At 40.8% G+C, this 22,837-nt stretch overlaps 1 protein-coding gene across 2 annotated transcripts in view; it reads right to left on the reverse strand.

Annotated features, from left to right (window-relative positions):
* Positions 1-22,837, reverse strand: part of LOC108696116 (receptor-type tyrosine-protein phosphatase epsilon) — a 133,566-nt gene that overhangs the window by 43,194 nt on the left and 67,535 nt on the right. For both annotated transcript variants that reach the window (XM_041568645.1, XM_018225170.2), the window contains exon 2: positions 6,480-6,574. In XM_041568645.1, coding sequence (XP_041424579.1) covers positions 6,480-6,574 — 95 coding nt within the window. The remainder of the gene's footprint in view (positions 1-6,479; positions 6,575-22,837) is intronic.

Genomic DNA, 22,837 nt, shown 5'->3' on the forward strand with positions numbered 1-22,837 from the left:
AATCTGGTTGCCGTGGTGACACACAGCAAAGGTGGAAGCCGCCGGAGTGTGGAGGTATTTTTATGTTCCGACTTGTATTCATCAATGTTGCGGCAAAGCTCAGGGACCTTTTAATAACGTGCAATCATCCGTGTCTCCGAACAAGTGTAAAACATTAACCCTTTAAGTACCACCTGCTTTGCTATCTATGGCTCCAGCATAGAAGTCCGATTATAACGGCAGACAACTGGATGTGGGATTGTACCCATTTTTATGATGCTTTCCTTTATAAGGGTCAGGCCACACTGGGCGTTTTGGGGAGATTTGATCTCCTGGCGACTAATTGCCTTGCTTTTGCGGCGACCAATCTCCCCAAACGCCTTCCCTCACTCTGTGCCAACTAAATGCCTCTCAGGCAACTTCGGAAAACGAATCGCCGCGTGTGATTATCGCCGGTGTTTTTTTTTTCATTTTAGCCGGCGCCTGACGATAAGGTGCAAACTTACTCTATCAATGGTCTCTTTCCCTAGCAAATTGTCCTCTACACCTGTTAGTGAATAAGCGATGTCGATTAGGGTGGGATTTCTGGCGAGTTGTGGCTAGCGACGGCCACACCACCATTTCACCAAAGTTGTTGGTTGAATTATAAATAATGGAACCCATCTTGAAAGACAATTAGGGGGCATATTTATCAAGGGTCAAATTTCGAATTGAAAAAAAGTCGAAATTCTAATTCAAAAAGACCGACTGAATAGGTCTGTATTCGGCCGAATTTGAATCTTAATTAGCCAAATTCAAATCTTAATAGCGCATTCGATCTAATACGATTTTAAGTTTTTCCCCAAAAAAAGCTTCTATTTTTTCAAAGTCCACCAATTGACTCCAAATAGGTTTTTTCAAATACCCCAGTACACAAAAAATTGCTCGAAATTCGATTTTTTTCATTCAAAAATACATCTCAACCCTTGATAAATCTGCCCCTTAATCTCTCATGCTTTGAAAATCTGAAAATTCTAATATCGAAATTTATCATGTACTGTCTCTTTAAAAATTCGACCATTCGCCATCTAAAACATGTCGAATTGCTGTTTTAGCCTATGGGGGACCTCCTAGAACCCTTTTATAGTCAATTGGTGGACTTTGAAAAACTTTGAATCGTATGCGCTATAAAGATTCAAATTAGGCTAATTAAGATTCGAATTCGGCCAAATACAGGCCTATTCGATCGAAAAAAAAACCTTTGACTTAATTTTGGTTGGTCTTTTTGAATTCGAATTTTGACTTTTTTTCAGTTCAAAATTCGACCCTTGATAAATATGCCCCTAATTATCTTTTATGATGGGTTCCATTATTTATAATTCAACCAACAGCTTTGGTGAAATGGTGGTGTGGCCGTCGCTAGCGACAATTCGCCAGAAATCCCACCCACATCGACATCGCCTATTCACTAACAGGTGTAGAGGACAATTAGCTAGGGAAAGAGACCATTGATAGCGTATGTTCGCACCTTATCGTCAGGCGACTTTTCACTCTGGCGAATGGTTGTTACTCCGCAAATTCACAAAGGTGCGAATTGTACTGTACATGAGCTCTTTCGCCAGAGTTTCCTTCGCCTCTTCCTTTCCCCATACATTTGAGGGGCATGCCACATTTGTTTTAGGGTGGGCTCATGTGTAGGGCATTATATGATCTCTTTTGTCTTTATTATGGTTCCTTGGACATTTGTAATACAAAGTGGCCACTTCAAGCATTTGCACCAACATCTCTAATAAAGACGTCCATATGACTTTTATGTACCCGCCCTATTCAAAGTGACCTAAGCGTAAAAGAACTTACGAAGTTTCACTAGACAGAAATGAACGATATCGAAACTTTGCTATGAAATGCTCGCACTGCCAAAGTAACGCTACCAAAAATTCGCCAGCATTCGGCTGCTGAGACGCAACTTCGCATTTTAGTGAATTAGTGTAGTGGCAATGAATTTGTGCCTGCGAAGTGGCGCAAAGTGTGGCAAATTGGTCGCTGGCGAAAATTCGCCCTTTAGTGACTTTGCCCCCTTGGGTTTATATTCTTAACAAGTGATACGAAGCCTGGGGAGAACAAGTGATGCAATAAGTTGATATGGGCACGACAACTGTCAGTCAATGAGGAAGAGTTTCAGAATCTGAAGAGGAGGACAGGGTTTTTTTTCTAATAATACACTGATACACTGATTGGCAAGTAGTGCAGCTCCATAGAAATTCCGTATAGAATGTGTGGGAGGAAGATTACTGCAGGAGAGAAGCACAAAAAATATTCAGCCGCACAAGTTTCGGTTCTGTGAAAACTGCACGTACTGAAAATGAAACATGGGAAAAATTATTTTGACATTAAAATTGCTTCTAGTATTACCACTATTACAGCCATTTTTGGCTTTTATATACAGTATATTTATCTATCTTTTATATATTAATTTGGCTTCTGCGCCCCCATACAAGCCTGCAAGCACCCATTGGTTCTTACTAGAACACATTGTGAGGACTTCGATATGATCAGAATGCATTGTTTATTATTCTGCTTGAAGGGAAAAAAATAGCATCGCATTGTTGCCACCCTCTCTGTCACATACATCAAACCCCAACAGGTCTTAAAAAATTCCACGATAGAGTCCTGCATCGAGTTGGATACGTGCACCACTGTTAGTTTGTGGGTAGAAAGCCCCCGATTCCCTTACCATGCAGCTACTCTGCGGGTACCCTGCCTGGATACCCAGGTCAATTGCAGGCTTGCAATCCCACCACCTTCCTGAGTTAAAAATTATTTTCCCCCCTGACCTCGTTGATTTGCCACCTCCAGTCAATTGTGACGTCACTTATACTTCTGCGGACCTCTGGGTCAAGTGGAGGTAGGGTGAGAGGTAGGAAGGTACCAGGGGCAGGGAGGGCATTTAGGGGGTCTGTGGGTCTGGGTCGGTTGTGCGTTAAAGGAGAACTAAACACTAAAAATGAATATGGCTAAAAATGCCATATTTTATATACTGAACTTATTGTACCAGCGTAAAGTTTCGGCTTGTCAATAGCAGCAATGATCCAGGACTTCAAACTTGTATAAAATCCAGTCTGATCGCAGCCACATCTTTTCGTTGATGCAGTCCCGCAATCCGACCACCTGTATGGCCTCCATTCTGATCCAATCGTTGGGCCCTAGGGCCCACGAACAAAGCATGTGCATTGAACCAGAAGAAAAGAAGATGAGGAGCTACTGGGGCATCTTTGGAGACACAGATCTTTACTGCTAAAGGGCTGTGGTTGCCTTGGGCTGGTACAGAAACCCAAAACATAATCTACAACATTTCTAGCCTGCTTCTTTAGTTAAGATTTAGTTCTCCTTTAAGTCTCAAGGAATATCTAGAAGAGAAAATATGAAGTCTCCTAAATCTAACACTAACTGGCCTTCTATCTTACGAGTCCTACAAACCACAGCTCCAGGCCATAGTTTGTAGAACACTGCCATATAGTATAAAGGGCCAGGGTTACCATTACAGGGGGCAGAGAGGAGTCCTGTCAGGGGCTTGGTTCCAGTGGTGGCTCAGACTGATAAATACCTCCCAACGGTCAAGATTTGCAGGACCTGAAAGAGATATGGGGTTGTTCTGAGACATGTTTGAATATAATGGCGCATGGTTCAGGCATAGTCTATTTAGACAATGTTTTATCTAAAGGCCCTGTGCTAAATAGTTGACAAGGGCCCAGGTGGCCCAGGTGGCCAGTAGTTGGCAGTGGGCAATGCAGGGAGCCCGGTGATTTTTGATGGAAACCAATAGGACAATAGGATCCTAAAAGTTCCCAAATGGGATTATTATCTCCATACTGACATGGAGTTTGTTCAGGTTTCTTCGATGGTTTGGCATGGCCAAACGGCAGATCCAGTGGACAACTGATTGAACTATTAGATCTGCCTGTGTGTGCCAAGAATTGCTTGCAACAACATTCTTTGCCAGACTGTTTTGGTATTTACACTCTCGGGTTTAATTAGAGTACATATCCTGATCTGCTGAAATCATCTTGACTGCGGTCTGCATAATTATCATTTCTCTTAGTGATCATCGGAATGAGTCGACTTGTGAAGCAGACGTTTAACACTATAATTTATGGGCAAGATGAGATCAGCAGGAAGGAGTGTTTACAGACATTGTCAATTGTTAGGGAGTAGCAGCTGCTCTGCTTATGTTTCCAGGTTGCTCCTTAGCCCCCTCTTATTTCCTGTACGGCACAGGCACTCCTGTTGTCACTGCACTCCATAGAGAAGATGAGGCGTTGAGGTCACAATGGTCAGAATTAGTGTTGGAGGTGGACTGAACTTTAAAACAATTGGAATTCCCCAGCTTTGGTAGGGAATTAGCTGATCGGAGAGATCCGGTAGAATGATGATATAAATATGCACATGCAAATCAGACATGTGTCAGCATCATCCATAATGGAATGTGCCTGTTTAGACGTCTCGGCCAAGTACCTTTGATGGGCATGCTGCTCTCAGCACAATATTCTCTAGAAGAATTGGCAACAGTTCAGCTGCAGTTTCGTGACTGTATCACAATAGGGAGCTTTTGAGAAGATCTTTCTCTTCTTTGTCTGACCTTTTCTGTAGCGGAATGATGCTGAGCCATGAACGGATTGTTCTAATTTATCTGTATAATTACAATCCTAAAAATGTTTTTATTTTTCTTGCACTTTTCTGCCAGAAAAGCCTATGGAAATGTATTGTATTGGTCACTATCAGCCCAAACTCATTAGATATAGGTTATGATATACTTCTTCTAGGCACTGCTAGACTTTTCATTTTGCCTCCACTTTTTATTGCTACAAAAGCTTCATTATTTGACATAAACCATATCTAAGCTGCCAGATGTCTCCAGTCTTGTGCCGTTAGAGAAGTTGCACAAAGGCTTCTGAAAGCTGCTATTTTCTCTAGTAAAACTATCACATTCAAAATGCCTAGACCAGCCAGTGAACAAGTATTGCAAGACAATATGGACACCCTACCTATACTAGATGATCCCTTGACACATCCCTTGGCATCCAGCCTTAAGTTGTCAAGTATGATTTGTTTTTCAAAACCTTTCTTGCAGAAAATTCCTTTCAACAGTCCATGTTATAATGTAACCTCAGCTGGTTAACTTTGAATCTCCACCTCCACTCCAGGTATCTGTAAGCCAAGGAGTGGGAGAAGTTTTAATGACATTAAATATTGTAAAGTCAAAAGCCAATGAGGTAGGCTCTCTATCGGCCAAATGATGATGATCAATCGGCAAAAAATCAAGTGTATCAAGAACATGGTAAGTAGTATAACCGCTCTCTGTTGTCACAGTCGTTGATACAAAGAGCACAAATGACTGAAACTGTTCCACCATACGTCCTCAACTGCCAATGCCCCATGTACTGGGCACCATAATGAATTTTTCAAACCTGGCGAATTCCTGAACCAAGCATTATCCATACTACATGGGCACAGCGGGCCACCATACAAGTACCGATAATATTGTGTTGTACTTTATGCCCAGCAAACAGTTGAAGAAACTGCACGTGTGGGTGCAAGAATATTTATTATCAATGTGTTCTCTCCTATAACATGGTAACATAGTAAGTTAGGTAAAAAAAAAAGACACACATCTATCAAGTTCAACCTTAATGGAGAAGGAACATTAGCAAGGCAGTTTATTGGCAATAGATTAGCCATAATAATGCAAGCTAGAACTCTATTTTTATTTTGTATAATACTATACCATACCTGAGTAAACAGTCATAGCAGCTTTCTCCATTTATTTAGGATAGCAAATGTCATATTGGTGAGAAATCACTTCCTGCCTGAGTCTCTCCCTGCTCACTTATAGCTCTGGTTCAGATTACATCAGGGAAGGGAGGAGGGAGAGAGGAGCAAACTGAGCATGCTCAAGCCCAAGCCCTGGAGGTTTAAGATGAAAACAGGAAGTCTGATACAGAAGCCCATGAGTACACTATAAAAGGAAAGAAATGCTGTGTTTCTTTTGACAGAGCAGCATTACTTTGAGGGTTTACTTGTGTATTTATATAGAACTTTGTGATAAACCTTACTTAGTTTTAACCTTTCCTTCTTCTTTAAGTCTGTGTATAACCTGCCTAACTGCCAGTTGATCCAGAGGAAGGCAAAAAAAAAAAAACATCTGAAACCTCTCCTTCCTGACTCCAAGATGGCAATTGGACCTGTGGATCAACTTGCACTATACATCTTATTGATCAACCAGTACTATGTTGTACAGGAGAATGATGGACAATATTAATCAATGTTAATATATATAGCTCTTCTTTACTCTAAAACATGAACAAACAGGAAATGTCTAAAATGAGGTATCTTGGAAGATCTCATTACAATCATTCTCATTTGTTAGGGCCCATCCATGACATCTCTTATAGAATACATTGCAGAGCTTGTCATCCAAACACTGACCAATGAACACCACCTTTGGAGAGACAGTCCTGACTTACTTGCTTCTGTTGTGTAGGTTTCATTATCTGCTGCTACATCACGGAGTTGTAGAATGAAATATAAAAGAAATGCGTAGGGATATCCCATCGTGGTTCTAAAAAGAAAGAGAAGAAAAGATTAGCAAACTGAGTTTCCACCTTCAGGTAATATTTCATTGAAATTCCTAGGATAATTTTACTGCAACTGCCATTGTGGTCAAAAAGCCTTCCTATGTCAGTGCTGCCCACAGTAATCTATGGTAAACTTAGTGCCTGAAGCACATTTAGCAATGACTAGTGGCCCTCTGCTCAGATATTCCCATGTTTCTAAACAGAGGTCCACCTGTCACCTCTGTGTGTGCTTTAGCATAGAGCCATAGAGCATCACTGTGACTTGTAGCAGCTCCATCATAATACAGCATTGTGACTCCCAGCATAAAATAACACTGTGACTCCCAACAACCACAAGGATATTGATAAATCCGCTTTTGCATTTGTAAAATGACCCTCCCAACTTTACTCCGATCAATAAAAACCCGGTCACCCCTGGCCCTTTCATATCGATCTGAAACCCCCACGTCGATGGGGCCCCTGGCGACAGATCTGCCTATCCGACCCCAGATGGTGGCCCTGGGGACAAATATTAGAGTAAGGTAGAAAGGAAATAGTGATATTTTACGTATTTCTCTTTAAACACTATCCAGAGCACTGTGATCTTATCAGTTTGATATAAACTGACAGTTTGTACAGAAAGAGGTTTTAACAGTAGTTAGAGAAATGAGCTAGGACCTTTAGAAATCACTCTTTTGATCCTCATCTTGAATACATATGCGTAAAGATCACAAGCAGGAAATGCAAAATTAGAGAATATATTAAGAAACATTTGCTACCCCACACGAGACATGGAAATAACACCTCCAGCGTATGACACATAAGTGGCAGAGTAAAATATTTTACATGCTTTTGCATCCTACCCAACCAGGTACCATAAGTAATAAATGAGTTATTTTACTAAAACTAAGGGTGTTGTTACAAACGTTTCCATAAACCAGGATACATTTTGGTACAGGAACCAGGGGTGCTTCACCAATGAGGCGAGCTGAGGATCTCGCCTCAGGTGGCAGCGCCCCACTAGGTATCGGGGGCGGCAAAAATGCCGCTCCTGGTACTTTAAGAGACGAATTTCCGGTTTTCAAACCGGAAATTCGGCTCTTCTAACGCAGCGAGCACAATTATGTTCTCTGCGCTAGTGTCCTGGCCCTTTTTGCCTCGCTCGTGGACCCCCCGGACCCCCTCCAGCGCAAAAAGGTGATCGTACGGGGGGGAGGTGGACGGCAGCAACTGCAAGCTGCCTCAGACGGCGGAGGCCAGGATCGCTCCTGCAAGGAACCTGACGCAGAAGATCAATATAAATGATGTTGGAACACAGAATCACTAAGAAGAGGAGGTGGAAGCCACCATGGAAAAGCCTCCTCAATAGCAGGGGTTACGTCACTTTCTCTTCACTTTATCATGGTTCCTAAGCCTGTTTGTGTAGGTTTTAATAATATTTTGAGTTATTTCTAGCACCATCATCACCCCCACTAAGAGCACACCCAGCATAGAAAGACCCTATGATTCTCAGCAGCCTCCAGCACTGTGAGTTCCAGCATAAAATCACACTGTGACCACTAGCAACCTCCAACAGAGACTGCACGCCATTTGTGGCAATTATTTTTCTCAGGCGGTGTGGGTGTCTACTGGCACTAAATACATAATGCTGTGTAAATATCACAGGAAATTTAATAGTACAGAAATTGTTACAAATCATTTGCTCCTCCCCCCCACCAAGGAAATAACACCTCCAGTGAATGGTCGCTTATAATATTTTATTTAACATTTCTAGAAGCCAAACAAACTAGATGCCACTATATGGCTATTTTATTTATGTTCTGCACAGTTTCCTGAGTTTAGGGACCTACTCACAATGTACTATATATATAGAAAGAACATACATGGCTAATAAGTAATTAATCCAGATTACATGGCAGCTCAGAAACCAGTGATATTGCCATCAGGATGTATTAATCAGCTTCTATGACAGATGAACCTCAATTTCTGCTTGATGATTTGCAACTACTAGCTTAGGGGCTGTCGCCACTAAGAGCACACTCAGCATGTGCAGTGTCACTGACAATTAAAGGAAGAGTAACATCAAAAAAATCAAGGTGTTTTAAGTTACGAATAAATTATGTTGCTCCGAAACGGATAAAAGTGGAGTGTTTGCTTCAGATACACTACTATAGTTTATGTAACCAAGCTGCTGTGTAGCCATGAGGGCAGCCATTAAAGCACAGGACACATAGCAGATAACAGATAAACAATATAGAATCCCATTGTATTCTACAGTGTTTATTTGTTATCTGCTTTGTATCCTGTGCCTTCTCTCCTTTTTCAGCCTTGAATGGCTGCCCCCACAGCTACCCAGCAGCTTGTTTATATCAACTATAGTAGTGTTTCTGAAGCAAACACACCAGTTTTACCAGTACAAGGCAACAGTGAATTATATTTTCATCACTTCAAAACACTTTGATTTTTTGGTTTTAGTGTTCCTTTAACAAACTTCAAGATGGAGACCCCTCCCCCCACTGTGCACCTTTTCCCTGACGGCTTGGATCATTTCTCTTGTAGAGATGCTGAAATCCACTATTGCATTCGACCGAACCCCCGAATCCTTCGTGAAAGATTAGGCCGAATACCGAACCGAATCCTAATTGCATCCCTATATAAAATACAGAATTTCAACCCATATTTGTTTTTATGGTTTAGTAATCTAAAAAAAGTTGTTACAGATATAAAAGCAAGCATCTCAGATTTTTTTATTTTTGTATGTTGGTAAATATATCTCAAAATAGTATCTGGTATTTTCTCAGTACAAACAGCTCCAATATAAAATGCAAAAGAAAATATTTGATTTATTAACTATAAAATAGATATTGTCATGTGAATTATGTCATTTGAATACAAACCCATTCCGAATATCATAGATTTTATCATTATAATTTTTGTATTTAGTAATTTCACTACAGATACTTTATGGGTCTATAGACAACAGAATACCCTTTATCTTCACCCTCAGACTAATCCTTTGTCTGATTATTAGTTACTTCGTCTGCCCCTAATTTCTTCTGCTTATCTGTCCTGAAGCAGATTTAATTTCTGCCCTACAGTTTCCCTTCATACATGCCCATGATTATTTTCTACTTCACAGTCTCTGCCAAACTAAATTCTGCTCAATTTCCCTTATTTTTTTTGGACTTTACTTCGCTAATGATATTCTCTTGGCGTGCCACTTTGCCACCTTCCTCGTTCATTTCTAGCGCACTCTGAATTCAGACTAATTACATTCTTTCTACCTTCCTATGCTGCCAGCTTTGAGCACTTAATCAGTTATGGTGTTCACTGATAGCAAGTACTTGGCTGCAGGACTTGGTTCTGCATTTATATATAAAGCTGTAGTGCAAGGTCCAAACATGGCCTGTAAAATCTGTAACACTGTGTCTAATCTACTTAAAGAGATTCTATAACCTTGTTAATCTTCCTTAAAGGAATTCTGTCATAATTTTTATGGTTTACTTTTTATTTCTAAATTACACATTGCAAATAATTATCTATACTATGTAAAACTTTATTCTTGAACCAACAAATGTATTTGTATGTATTAGTATGGAGGCAACCATCTCAGTGTATTGTGCCTGATCCTGAGCTTTGACAAAGAGCCAGCATTGAGACAGATATGGCTTCTCACCTTCCGTTGTATTATACCACGACATGGGTTGTGTTTGCAGAGGTAAAAGTGCTAACCCCATCTAGTGGTAGACATGAGAATAGCATCCAAGCAGGAAAAAAAAGCAGGGTTTTTCCTGTTTTTGGTGCTATTCGCGTGTTTACGTCTGGGTACAGCTAGGGAGCAATTTTAGCAATACAAAATCTTCCACAGAGGTTTCAGATAGCTGCTATCTGGTTTGCCACCCATTGTTCTGTTGATAGGCTGCTGTTGGGCTGCTGGGGTGGGGGAGGGAAGGGATGGGATGGGGGTGATATCACTCCAACTTACAGTGTAGCAGTAAAGAGTGACTGAAGTTTATCAGAGCACAAGTTTCCCGGAGGGCTCCTGGGAAACTGACAATATGTCTAGCCTCATGCCAAATTAAATATAAAAAAATCTGTTTACTCTTTTAAAAAATAGATTCTGCTGGAGCAGCACTATTAACTGGTGTGTTTTGAAAGTTTTTAAGTTTTATCCTTTATTTAGGTTGAGGTCACTAAGGGTCTATTCTCCATAAAATAGTCGACAAATAGGTACCCAGTCAACTGATAAGTACCCAAAACCATCACTGTTGTGTAATTTTTTGACATAGGGCTAGACATGTTGTTAGTTTCCCTGGTGCCCTTAGTTATGTCACTCTTTAATGCTGCACTGCAAGTTGGAATGATATCAGCTCCTACAATCCTTCCCTGCTGCCCATCAGCAGAACAATGGGAAAGTAACCAGTTAACAGCTCCCTGATACAAGCTAACAACTCTCTGGGAGATATGAGAATAGCACTCAATAGTAAAAATCAAAGTCCCACTCGACTCCTCCAGTTCCATTGCACAATAGCCTATCTGAAAGTAGTTCCATTGTGAAATGCTGGCTCTGAAAAAAGGCACAATAACCTGATATGGCTGCCTACAAACCAATATTACAGTTAAAAAATACATTTGTTGGTTCAAATTTTATATGGTAGAGTTACTTATTTGTAATTGAAACCGTTTAATTTAGAAATAAAAACTACACCATCAAAATCATGACAGAATCCTTTTTAGTACTACGATAGGTATGGAATTCACCAAGTAATTTTTAAATTTTAGCTTGCTAGGAGGTATGTTACTCTCTTTCAATAACAAAATGTTGCTTAATTCGCAAGGAACTATAATGGAACTTATAATGGAACTCAAACTCATGAAACTCATGAGATACAAATCTAGAAGTAGTTAAAAATACCGCCTGCCAGATTGGGTCCAGGAAGCATCTACCAACCATTATACCCATAATACGTCATCCCTGTCTGGGGACTTGGAACATACGCTAGCTTGAATCCATCACAACACAACTAAGCAACTATTTTGTTCTTAGTGCTGTCCATAAATCTGTAAACAGACTAGTGAATACTTGGGGCTATTAGACAGGGATGACATATGATCAGTAGAAAATGTAGGCTGTTTCTTAGTTTAGAAAGTGAGAGACATCAAGGAAAATCACACCCAGTTGTTGGTAACAACAGCAAAGACTCACAGAGAGGTAGGAGATTAAGATACAGGACACCAACATGAAATGGCTTATATTATGGAATGGTCATTTGTAATGTAAGATGAGACATAGCACTATATTTCCTTTTCCCATGAATATTTGCTGATATCTTTGTAAGAAAAAAGATATTATTGGGGGCCTCTTCCTATAGTCCAGATAGATCATAGGACAAATGTGAGCCAGGTTTGTGCAGAAAGAAGATGAGAACATGCTGCATGCTCCATTTCTATCCACTTGGGTTGTACATTCTTTATACACTGTACATCAGAGGGCTTCTCTACTGGAAAAGAAGATCATTCTAAATGACACTGGCATTGTAATTCGGCACAACATCCTTTGATGGTGGAACAGAACAAATTTCTGTCTTTTAAAGCTTTAAAAAAAGACATTGCTGCTTAACTTTCAACATAAAGACCCTGCAAACTAAGATTGTCCCTGCAGCTGGGCCTTTAAAGTCTGTACGGATTCACTCGAGAAGAAAAGAAATGTTGTTCTCCAAATAAAATGGCTTTGATTCAGTCGTGCCGCTTCTAAGAATTTTGTGTGGGGAGCTTGAAACAAAATAGCTCTGTTTATCAAACCGCATGAATACTATTGTTTTAATCTCGTGAAAGGCCTTATTTTGGAAACTTCAACAAATGCAGAATGCGGGAGACATTCCTCAACCCAACCAGCAGAAAGAGATGCCTCCCATTACAGTGTTCGGCTGACCATCAACAGGTTTTATACTGCGATCAATGTGGCAGAAATCAAAATGATAGATCTACAGGGAATATTGTACCATGTATTGTATGTATGTATATCTTTATTTGTAAAGCGCTGTTAAGGAGCCGCAGTGCTGTACAGTACATAAAAGTACAATATATATATATAAAAGTATACACAGGGAAGACAAATCACATAATAAATATATACAAAATCATATCAGGACAAAGAGACATAGTGGGAAGGAGGTCCCTGCTGCGTAGAGCTTACAGTCTAAGTGGAAAAAGTAAATCAGTTCTGTGCATATGTGTATAAAGTGTCAGACTGGCCCACCAGCTGAACCTCTCCTACTGACCCAATATTTGGCCTTATATGCCTATCCCATGGCCATACCCAATTGACCATCAAATAAAAAGACCAATTTGCCAGGAAAACAAAGGGGAGCTGCCTGCTTTGCCCTGCAAACATAGATAGATTGCACTGAGACCGACAAAGATTTTTTAACCTGGCCGATCAATTTCCTGATAGATGTCAGGCGAAAAAACGGAAGATGTACGATCGTTCAAATCCCACTAACCGCACAATAATTTCGAAGGATTGGTCGGACTTCACTAAAGTCAGTTGTTCGGCAAGAAGAAACGTCACATCTATGGGGAGCTTTAGGTTTTTTGGTTGACCCTTGGTACCCCAGACCGACACATATATATATATACTGGTACAGTCATGATTTTCAGTGCAGTTACTCACAATAATCACACCTTGAACCTTAATGGGCTGCATGGTGTTCCCCTCTTTTCCTCTACTATATAAGCAATCCTAGAGCTCTGCACTGGCTCTAGAACTGAACTTGTCCTGCCAGTTACTACTTTGACATTTCCTTCACAGCTTTGGATATGCACAATTTAAGAAAAAAAACATTGACTTTTATGACTTTGTGGGGTGCTGTATGGTAGAAGTAATGTGGTGCAAGTAGTATATTGAAGGCTAAGATTCTGGAATTCATTGGCTTTATTACAAAGAATGGCTTTGTAATGATCCCCTTACTAAAAGTAGGCAAGGATACAACAGAACCTACATTTTTTCAGGGAACTTGCACATGTTCCAGGAAAATGTAAAATCAGGGAAATGCATTATGCATTACATACTGGTGGGACCTCAAAAAACAGGTGACATAAAAATGAAGTTTTTACTTTTTATATAAAGGGCCAGATTAAATTCAGTAAGAAATTGTTATCTCATGGTTTAGCATGTGAAAAATCATGGGCGAGATTTAATTTCATGGAGAAAAACACTTTTCTCCAAATTCAGTTCCAGTTTTTTTCCCATAGACTTCGATATTCGAAGTCGAAGGATTTTAATTCCTAGTCGAATATCGAGGGTTAATTAACCCTCGATATTTGACCCTTAGTGAATTGGCCCCTTACTGTGACCCTCCAGTTGTTATTAAACAAAAACTTCCAGCATTCCAGCCATCAGCCGTAAGGGATGCAGGCCAGTTCTCTTCGTAAAATGGACACACAAAGTTATCTTCTTCTCCTTCTTCTTCTCTCTTAACATGCCAGCATATTCTGCAGCATTGTACAATAAATGCATGTATACATGTATCATACAAGAACACAAAACAAACAATAACCAAATCAAGAGGTAAAGAGAACCCTGGCCTGAAAATGACTCCACCTTCCAATTTCCAACTCTTCTTGAACCCCTAGGTGACATGTTGGCCCTTCAAGCACTTCTTCTCTGAGGAGCTCGAGCACCAATATTCCCCATAAGGGTGATCACATAGATTGATTTTCTGCCCTTTATAGAGAATGCTTCCATTAAGGCAGTGAGAAATATACAAGAAATAAAATGTGTATTCTCTCTAGGTCTGAGGAAATGATTGGAAAGAAACCCTAATGCTAAATGGGCTAGATTCTGAAAGACAGGGTAAAAAACTAAGAAAGTTAACAGCATGGGCAGACGATATTTCCTTTGGAAGCATTGCATTAAATGTGTGAACAGGAATGTGAATTGAATTCTAAGTAGGTGGAAAGGCAGCTGAAATGCTAATTTATTATTGGCAGCACAATTCATTTACATTTCCAGCATATCCGTCAACAAAAACTTTACTGTAACAGTTAATATATTGTATGACTAACTGAAAATGGATAAACCCAGCTATTATTTCTGGAATTATGTAACTAATTCTGGGAACAGATTGAAAATTATTCATTTCAATAATGGCTGAAGCCGACTCGGGGTTAGTGGTACAAGCGCTATTCATTATCCCAGCACGTCTGGGTTACGTGTATCAGTGTTGATCATTCTTGGTGGCTGAGCCACAAGGCTCCCGGCAGTGGTACTTACCACACATGGCCAGGTATAAAACCTTCTCTAAGCCTTTGAAAGAAAAATAATAAATCCCCGAAAGTGTTGGAATACTTGCTTAGCTTTCCCAATCAATTCCTGTTGAAAACAGCACTTCTTAGACACGGCGGTATCCTTTATTCAGCGGGAAAAGATCTATTTTTATTGGCTTTACAATTGCATTATTGACCTTTTAAAGAGGAAAACTAATGAAGCACACTTGGGGGCCCATTTATAAAGCCGTGTCACAAGATTTACACCTGCAAAAATGGTTTAAAATGCTCCGTCAACTGTACAGAATTTACAATATATAAAGCTGTGTGTTTCTCCTTACTTGTGGTTTTATACCATTCATTGCAATCATCTGTAATGTGTATTCTCGTAACTTTTACGCAGCCTGGACTTCATCATGTAGAGTAGACCATCCTTTTCCATAACCTCAGACCTGGTGTAACCCATTCAAGCCAATGTGTTGCACATATTTCACCACAACTCTGCACAATGCATATTTTACTAATAGGGTTGGACTGTTGGGACACCAGGGAAAAACCCAGTGGGCCCTGGCCCTTGTGGCCCCCCCTCAAGACTTTGTTGCGCTCCTTTCTGGACCCGATTTTAGCCACAGGATTAGTACAAGGACCCCCCAGTCCAACACTCTTTACTAATGCCCTCTCTGGGTCCAACAGAATAGATTTCATCCTGGAAAGAGCTCAGGAACATGAAAGAAGTGCTAGGCATCGAAGCTGGTTTCGAGGGTTTGGGTCTTCCATTAGTAGAAACCAGGCCTGGTGAATGACATTTAATGGAAGTATGTCGGCAGACAGACCAATGCAGTACCAAAACTTTACCTTTGGCTGGCCAGCTAACTACCACAATGTTACTAATAGTATCCTGAACCTAGAACAAACCCCAAGGTCCCGGTCAAGGCTCAGTCTTCTGCCTGTAGCAGCCACCTTTGGCTTCAGGAGGAGCCCTCCGCTACTCGGGTGCCACCAGGTCTTAATATGAGAGGACCCAGGGAATATTTTGAGGCAAGCAAGGGAACCACACGTTAAACTGACTGGGAGAACCAGGAACTTAGTCAGGGTCACAGGCCGGGTCAATACACCAGATGAGCTGAGCAGAACAATAACAGTAGACAGTAATCGGGGTCACAAGCCAAGTCAGTTACCAAATGGGCAATGCAGTACAAAACAGGAGTCAGAAGCGTAATCGGGTCACAGGCCGAGTCAGAATACCAGAGGGTCTTCAGGATCCAAGAGAATGGTTAGAATACAGGCAGGGGTCAAAGACAGGCAGCAGACAGGACTTAGTCAAAAACAGGCAGGGTCAAACAACAGAGAATTGCACCCAGGAACTAATGAATAGAACTTTACATTGGGCAAAGAAAACTACATTGAAAGCCCTTAAAATATTTGAATTTCGTCATGTTCGGCAATTTCCGGAAACAGACGATCGTCGCGAACCCGGAAACATGCGCATTCAAGAAGATGGCACAAACGAAGACGGACACATCGGGCGTCCCCGTCGCACCCCCACTAGACCCCCAGGGTGAGTCCTCACACACGACTTAAAAGACTATATGGGTAGAATGCTAATTGTTACTCCTGTGTGTCCTGATATTTTCAGATCTGAAGCCTTGTTGCTGTTGAGTAATGCTGTATTTAAGGGCCAATGTCATGTACCACTTACCCACTGCCTGTTATCACTTATGCAAGCTGAATAAAAGCCGCTTTTCAAAGAATTAAGTGTGGCGAGTCTTGATGGGGACGGGCCAGCGCTGAACAGCGATACACAGATTTTGCCAATGTCATGTTTTGAAAAGTTTTTCGGCATTAAGTTTCAAAGAAAGAAAGCCAAAGTTGTTGTTAATTCTTGCACTGAACAGAACAAAAAGATGAAACTGAAACTGCTGTTTTAGAGCAGTATTTAGAGCAAGGTATTTAAAGGACAAGAAAAGATTGCTGACGGGTGCCAAGAGGTTAGGCTTCCTCCAGTGTTTGTAGTGGCTTAAATGATACCACACCTCTTCTGCAATAAATGCACCAGCCTGGGGTACTTGCTGATCACCACACAACAATCTTCTTCCACCCCTCCAGGCCTCATCTGTCAGTTTAAAGAAGAGTCGCACCAGTAACAGATAAACAACTAGAAGCTCAGGGGGATGCCTAGCAACGTGTGCCCCCTCAGTGATTTTACCTTTCCTTCTTCTTTAATCAAATGATCCTTCCTTCCCACTGCTCCATATTTATGAGCCTGAGAGACAGAAAGCAATTACAGGAACAAAGTGGCACACAGAATTTATTATATTTCTTCAGGTAAGGAAGTGATGGAGGAATGTTGAGACAACACAGGGTAAAAACAAAACAACGATCCATTATCTATTTGGCTCATGCATAGGTATTCATTGCCCTTCTAACTAGGTGACTATGTAGGCAATCCTACAATAACATCATGGAACCAGAAGAGATGCCTTCTCCTCACAATATCATAAAGAAAATCTGAAAAGTCCCACTGTCTTCTAGTCCAGGACCATATAAACCCCATCTGCCTTTGAGATTTGGCCAGGGCAAGCTTCATAATAAGGTTATAGACATATACAATCATTGGTGTACCCGCTATTCCACCATAATGCCAAGAATATATATGATACCATCAAAATATCCATCACCAATCTCACCTTAAATGAACTGAACTTTAAGCTGCACTTACAATAGCCTAACTTGCTTCCCCCCCCCCCCCCCCAAGAGGCAATGCAACTTTTGGATAAGACTGATATAGGGTTACCTAAGATTTCCATAACATTACTGCTATGATATAAATGGTTTTCAAATGTTTCAGCCTCTGCAAAATCACTCCAGTTACCGACTATAACAAGTTCCTTTGCTCCGCCACGATCATAAGGTTTTATATTTGTAACAAATTCTTCGATTGTGTATGCAAAACCCATTAAACTATTTTTTGCTGCCAGGTTTTGTTTAAGAAAAAATGACTATAATTCCAGGGGATGAAATGAAACCTGATCTCATTGACTTTGTACCTAATTTTTCCAGCAGCTCAGCTCATTAAAGCAATGTCAGATCTTCTGTTGACTGATCTTCGCATTAACGCAGTTCAAATGGTTTCCTTCTGCCACAATTGGCTCTAATTTGTATTAATATATCACTTGGAACATGAAACACTTTGGTGATCTTCCCTTTTTTTTTTTTGTAAAGGATCGGTAGCGCTCTGTCACAAGGAACACTTATGTCCTATCACTATAGCTATGAAATGACCATTCAAAATTGATATCATGCGTCAAGCTCTTACATGACAAAGTGCTGACATTTTAAATAAAAGTAAGCAACGGAATTGATTGCATCATTGCAGCCCTCCCTTGCACTGCATGCAACTCCATTAACCATGCAATTGTGTATGCACAACAGCTATGATGCATTATGAGATGATGAGAAGATCCATGACCCTAAATTTGCCCCCACATCTTCATATTGTCTTCATAGAGGTTTTGCCCCATCTGTTATGCATCAGAGCATGCCCAGTAGGTACCTACAGAAGACCAAGGCACACTCAGAATGTAAACTTCCAACAATATTAAGAAGAACAGGAACCAGAAAGGTATGGGACTAAGAGAACCACTTGTAGATGCCTGGATTCTTCATGACAGAGGGCTTCTGTATTTATAGTCTTATTAAATAATCCTTTATATCATAATTACACAGGAGAGGAGAATAAAACACAGACAAATGTATCCTCTGAATTTACTTTGGTGCAACCCATAAAAACAAGAAGTGAAATTCATATCCCTTAACGATTTGTCTTCAGTTGCCTCAACTGCTTTACAGTCCAAACTTCCTGTTTATAAGACTGCCGAGTATTAATCACGTAACACAACGGGATCCTGTGAATTCCCCTAAAAGGCCTTGGGTTCCTGTTTTAAGAGGGGAAAAAATGATTCAGTGCACGAGCCAGAGGCCATGTGCCTTCAACACGGTTGCATAACGGCTTGTCCAACTGTTCACAGCTAAGTTGCATCTGTTTTGACTGGATACAACATGACGGCACTGGATGTATCATCTCTAATTCCCTGTGATCTAAACAATATTTCCTTAGGAATTAACCAACATAAGTAAATGTTGTCAAGTTCAAATGAGCCCCGACAGCTAGTTCTTTATCAACGGCTGCTTATGCAGGATAAATAGACAACAGTAGCTGCATGAATGAATTCCTGGATGATTTTTCTGTGAGTCCCTAGATGAACTGGTCATCACATTTGAAGGAAATGAAACAGACAATTTCCCTTTTAATGTTCTGATCATATTTATGTTTGCGGCCCTTTAACCTGATGGCCAATCTACCAACTACCAAAACCAATGCTGGCAGTTGAACCATTTGGTGCATCTATACAGGTTTATCAGCTAACCTCTTCAACTAGGCTGATCGATCATTATGAGTATGAGTAACTGCCCCCATTAGGCACAAAATGCGTCAGGCTATGTCCAAATAGAATGCTGTTTTTACTTTTATAATTATTTGTTTGAAACACTTTTATTTTTTGTATTTAATTGCTGTTTGCCATTCAGCTGGGGCTATCTATATTGGAATCCAAGTTCCATTGTCTTTTTTACTAACCGACTACTAACTGCATTTCTAACAACTTCCTTTTTGACAACCTGAACACCTTTATACGCTTATGATCGATCAATCAGGTCAAATATACTCAAGGAGGGTCACTTTAACACAACAGTTATAAATATAAGGGTGGCTGTAGAGAAATACAACAAACCTCAATTTTACATTGATTTTACATTTCATGATTTTTTGTGGTCCCACTAATATATTATACATCATGCATTTCCCTGACTTTATAATTTGCCAGATTTTACACCATTTTTTCTGGTCCCCCGAAAAGCTACTGTATTCAGATAATTTACGCTGCTGCAGGTTGCGTTTTCATGGGCCACCAAGTAAATGAAGAAACGTCAAAGATGGCATATCCAAAAAGGTATAGTAAAAGGTTTAGCTGTGTAGCTATTATACTGTATAGTAGTAGGATATAGTAGTAGATTTAGCTGCTTGGTAATTGTAGTGCAGGGCTGTATAACCGGAGACCTTCTCAAATTAACATCCAACAGGGAAAACTCTATCAACCAAAGCTCTATGGCAGGGTCCCCAACCTTTTTTACTCATGAGCCACATTTATATGTAAAAAGAGTTGAAGAGCAACACAAGCATAAAAAATGTACCCGGAGATGTAAAATAAGTGCTGTTGGCCATTGGTAGCCCCTATGACTGGCAGCTTACAGGAGGCTCTGTTTGATAGTATATCTGGTTTTTATACAACCAAAACTTACCTCCAAGCCAGGAATTGAAAAATAAGCAACTGCTTTGAGGCCACTGGGAGCAACATCCAAGGGGTTGGTGAGCAACATTTTGCTTGCGAGCCACTGGTTGGGGATCACTGATCTATGGGAGCAATGTAATTGTATGTATCTTTGGCTTATTTGTTTGATGCCAAACTACGTTTTTGCCACTTCATTACTTCAGTGTCTAAATAATTGATGGGGAAGAGTAACGGACAGGAGAGCGGACACTATGCACTTTCCCTAACCCCTTATGAATACAGTACTGCCGATCACAGGCACTGAACCTATCGAAGGAATGCAGGCATACACTTGTAACAAGTTATCTGCATACAGAGCCAGGTACCATGTACAAAAACCATAGTAGATTCCCTTTTGTATTTTTCACCCTGCTGTGACCCCCAAAGACTCTTTTGTGGCCATACTTTTAAAATGGAGTTCAAGAAAATCCACCCATTTTGTTTAGATTGTATGTTATATAGCAGGAATTATTTGAAAGTAACAATATCCCTTTTGCCCTTGAGCAAAAAAACATTGTCAGCAGTTGGGCGAAGATGAGCCTCAATAAACATCTGGCAGTTCCCGGGAGTACAGATTGCGTCTATGGTTTCAGCTAATGCCATTGATGCTTGGAAAAACGTCGGGCTATTTTTATGGTATTGATACCAATATCCGAATCTGTGGTTATCATAACACACATCATAAAGCCAAACCTGCAGCACTGTCATACGATACGACTATTTCCCAAACGATGACATCAAATCAAGTTAAAGGTGATCTTGACTTCCAAAGATGGACAGGGCTTAGCTTAACGCAACGAGACGCACCCAATTAAAGGTTATAATGAAAAGTCGTAGAGTGGCTCATTTACTTTTGGAGTTGTACACTCGTTTCTGTTACCTTTTAATGATTTTTTGTGGTACATTTGTGTGACATATCCAGGGCCGGATTTGTGGACAGGCCACCAAGGCCAAGGCCTAGGGCGGCAGGATTTTAGGGGGGCGGCATGCTGACCAACCACACCCACATTGGTTCAGAAACACTGGGGATGTGCAGGAGATACAATTGTTTTTTAAACTTCCCGTGCACCAATCCCCATTTCTCCGAATATTTGCGTGAATAAAGGGGAGGGTACGAGGGTGACAAATGACAGCAGGCCTAGGGATGTCCGCTATGTAAATCCACCCCTGGACATATCTACTACAGAACAGCAGCAATTCTTGTTTTATAAACAACATAAACTACACGTCATAGTCAAAACCATGAATAATAGAAAAATAGAATCAATTGCAAATTGTGTCAGAATATCACTCTCTATATCATACTAAAAGTTAATTTAAACCTAGGGTTGCTGAATCTCTGACTTTTGGTTAATATCCTATTAGGGAGTGGCGAATCATCCAGATGTCACAATGCACCTCTTCTATTTGTGTATTTATTTCACTGTTGCGTCAAATTCATCAGCATTCTGAAGTAGGGATGCACCTAATCCACTATTTTGGATTTGGCCGAATACTTGATGAAAGATTCGGCCGATTACTGAACCGAATCCGAACCCTAATTTGCATATGTAAGTTAAGGTCGGGAAAGGAAAAAGTGGGAACATTTTTTTACTTTCTTGTTTTGTGATGAAAAGTCATATGATTTACCTTCCCTTCCCTAATTTACATATGCAAATTAGGATTCAGATTCGGTTCAGCCAGGCTCAAGGATTCGGCCAAATCCCTATTCTGAGGTCAACTGGACCTTGTTATAAGTCTCATCCCAGGCTGCTTGCAGTGGCGGAACTACCGGGGGAGCAGGGGGTGCGAGCAGGCCAGGGCCCGCACCCCCTCAGGGCCCCCCGGCAGTCCGTTCGCCATTGAAAACTCGGCCAAATGCGGCCGTACGGAGGGGGCGGGGCCCGGCTGCGCGTCACGCACCAGGGCCCGTCCCCCTCAACGAACGCTACTGGCTGCTTGTGTTGCCACACTCCCTATGGCTATAAGTCTAATGTCATATTGAGACAGCTGCTGGAATCATGTCAAAATGATCACAAGCCTTTCTGAAAAGAGTTCTGTCTGTCACTGCCATATGTGCTTTAGGCATCGCATTTCCCATAAATGACTGGGGAAGTCAGTGACAGGCAGCTAGGGACACTCTGACTGCCAGTTTTGGGGCCGATTATAAAGCAGTTAAAACTAAGTTCCTGTACATACAGGGCAAGCAGTAAGAGAAGGCTACCTTCCACCTCAGCTCAGACACACGTGATATTTGAATATGTAGTAGGAGGTGAGCTTCTGTACCCCTTCTTGTTCTAGCACTTCTGTCATAGCCACCGATCATGAATGTTTCTTCACCCTGAATATCCTGTACCAATTTCCCATATCCACCAATCTTATCATTTCCCATAGTAAGCCATATTTAACTTCAATATCTTTTTTTTTTTTGCTTGAAGACGTTGCTCACCTTTGAGTTAACTTTTGGGGGCACATTTACAAAGCTCGAGTGAAGGATTCGAATTAAAAAAACTTCGAATTTCGAAGTGTTTTTTGGGCTACTTCGACCATCGAATGGGCTACTTCGACCTTCGACTACTACTTCGAATCGAACGATTTGAACTAAAAATCGTTCGACTATTTGACCATTCGATA

The sequence above is a fragment of the Xenopus laevis genome, chromosome 7L, assembly GCF_017654675.1.
Source record: "Xenopus laevis strain J_2021 chromosome 7L, Xenopus_laevis_v10.1, whole genome shotgun sequence".
Classification (NCBI taxonomy): Eukaryota; Metazoa; Chordata; class Amphibia; order Anura; family Pipidae; genus Xenopus; species Xenopus laevis.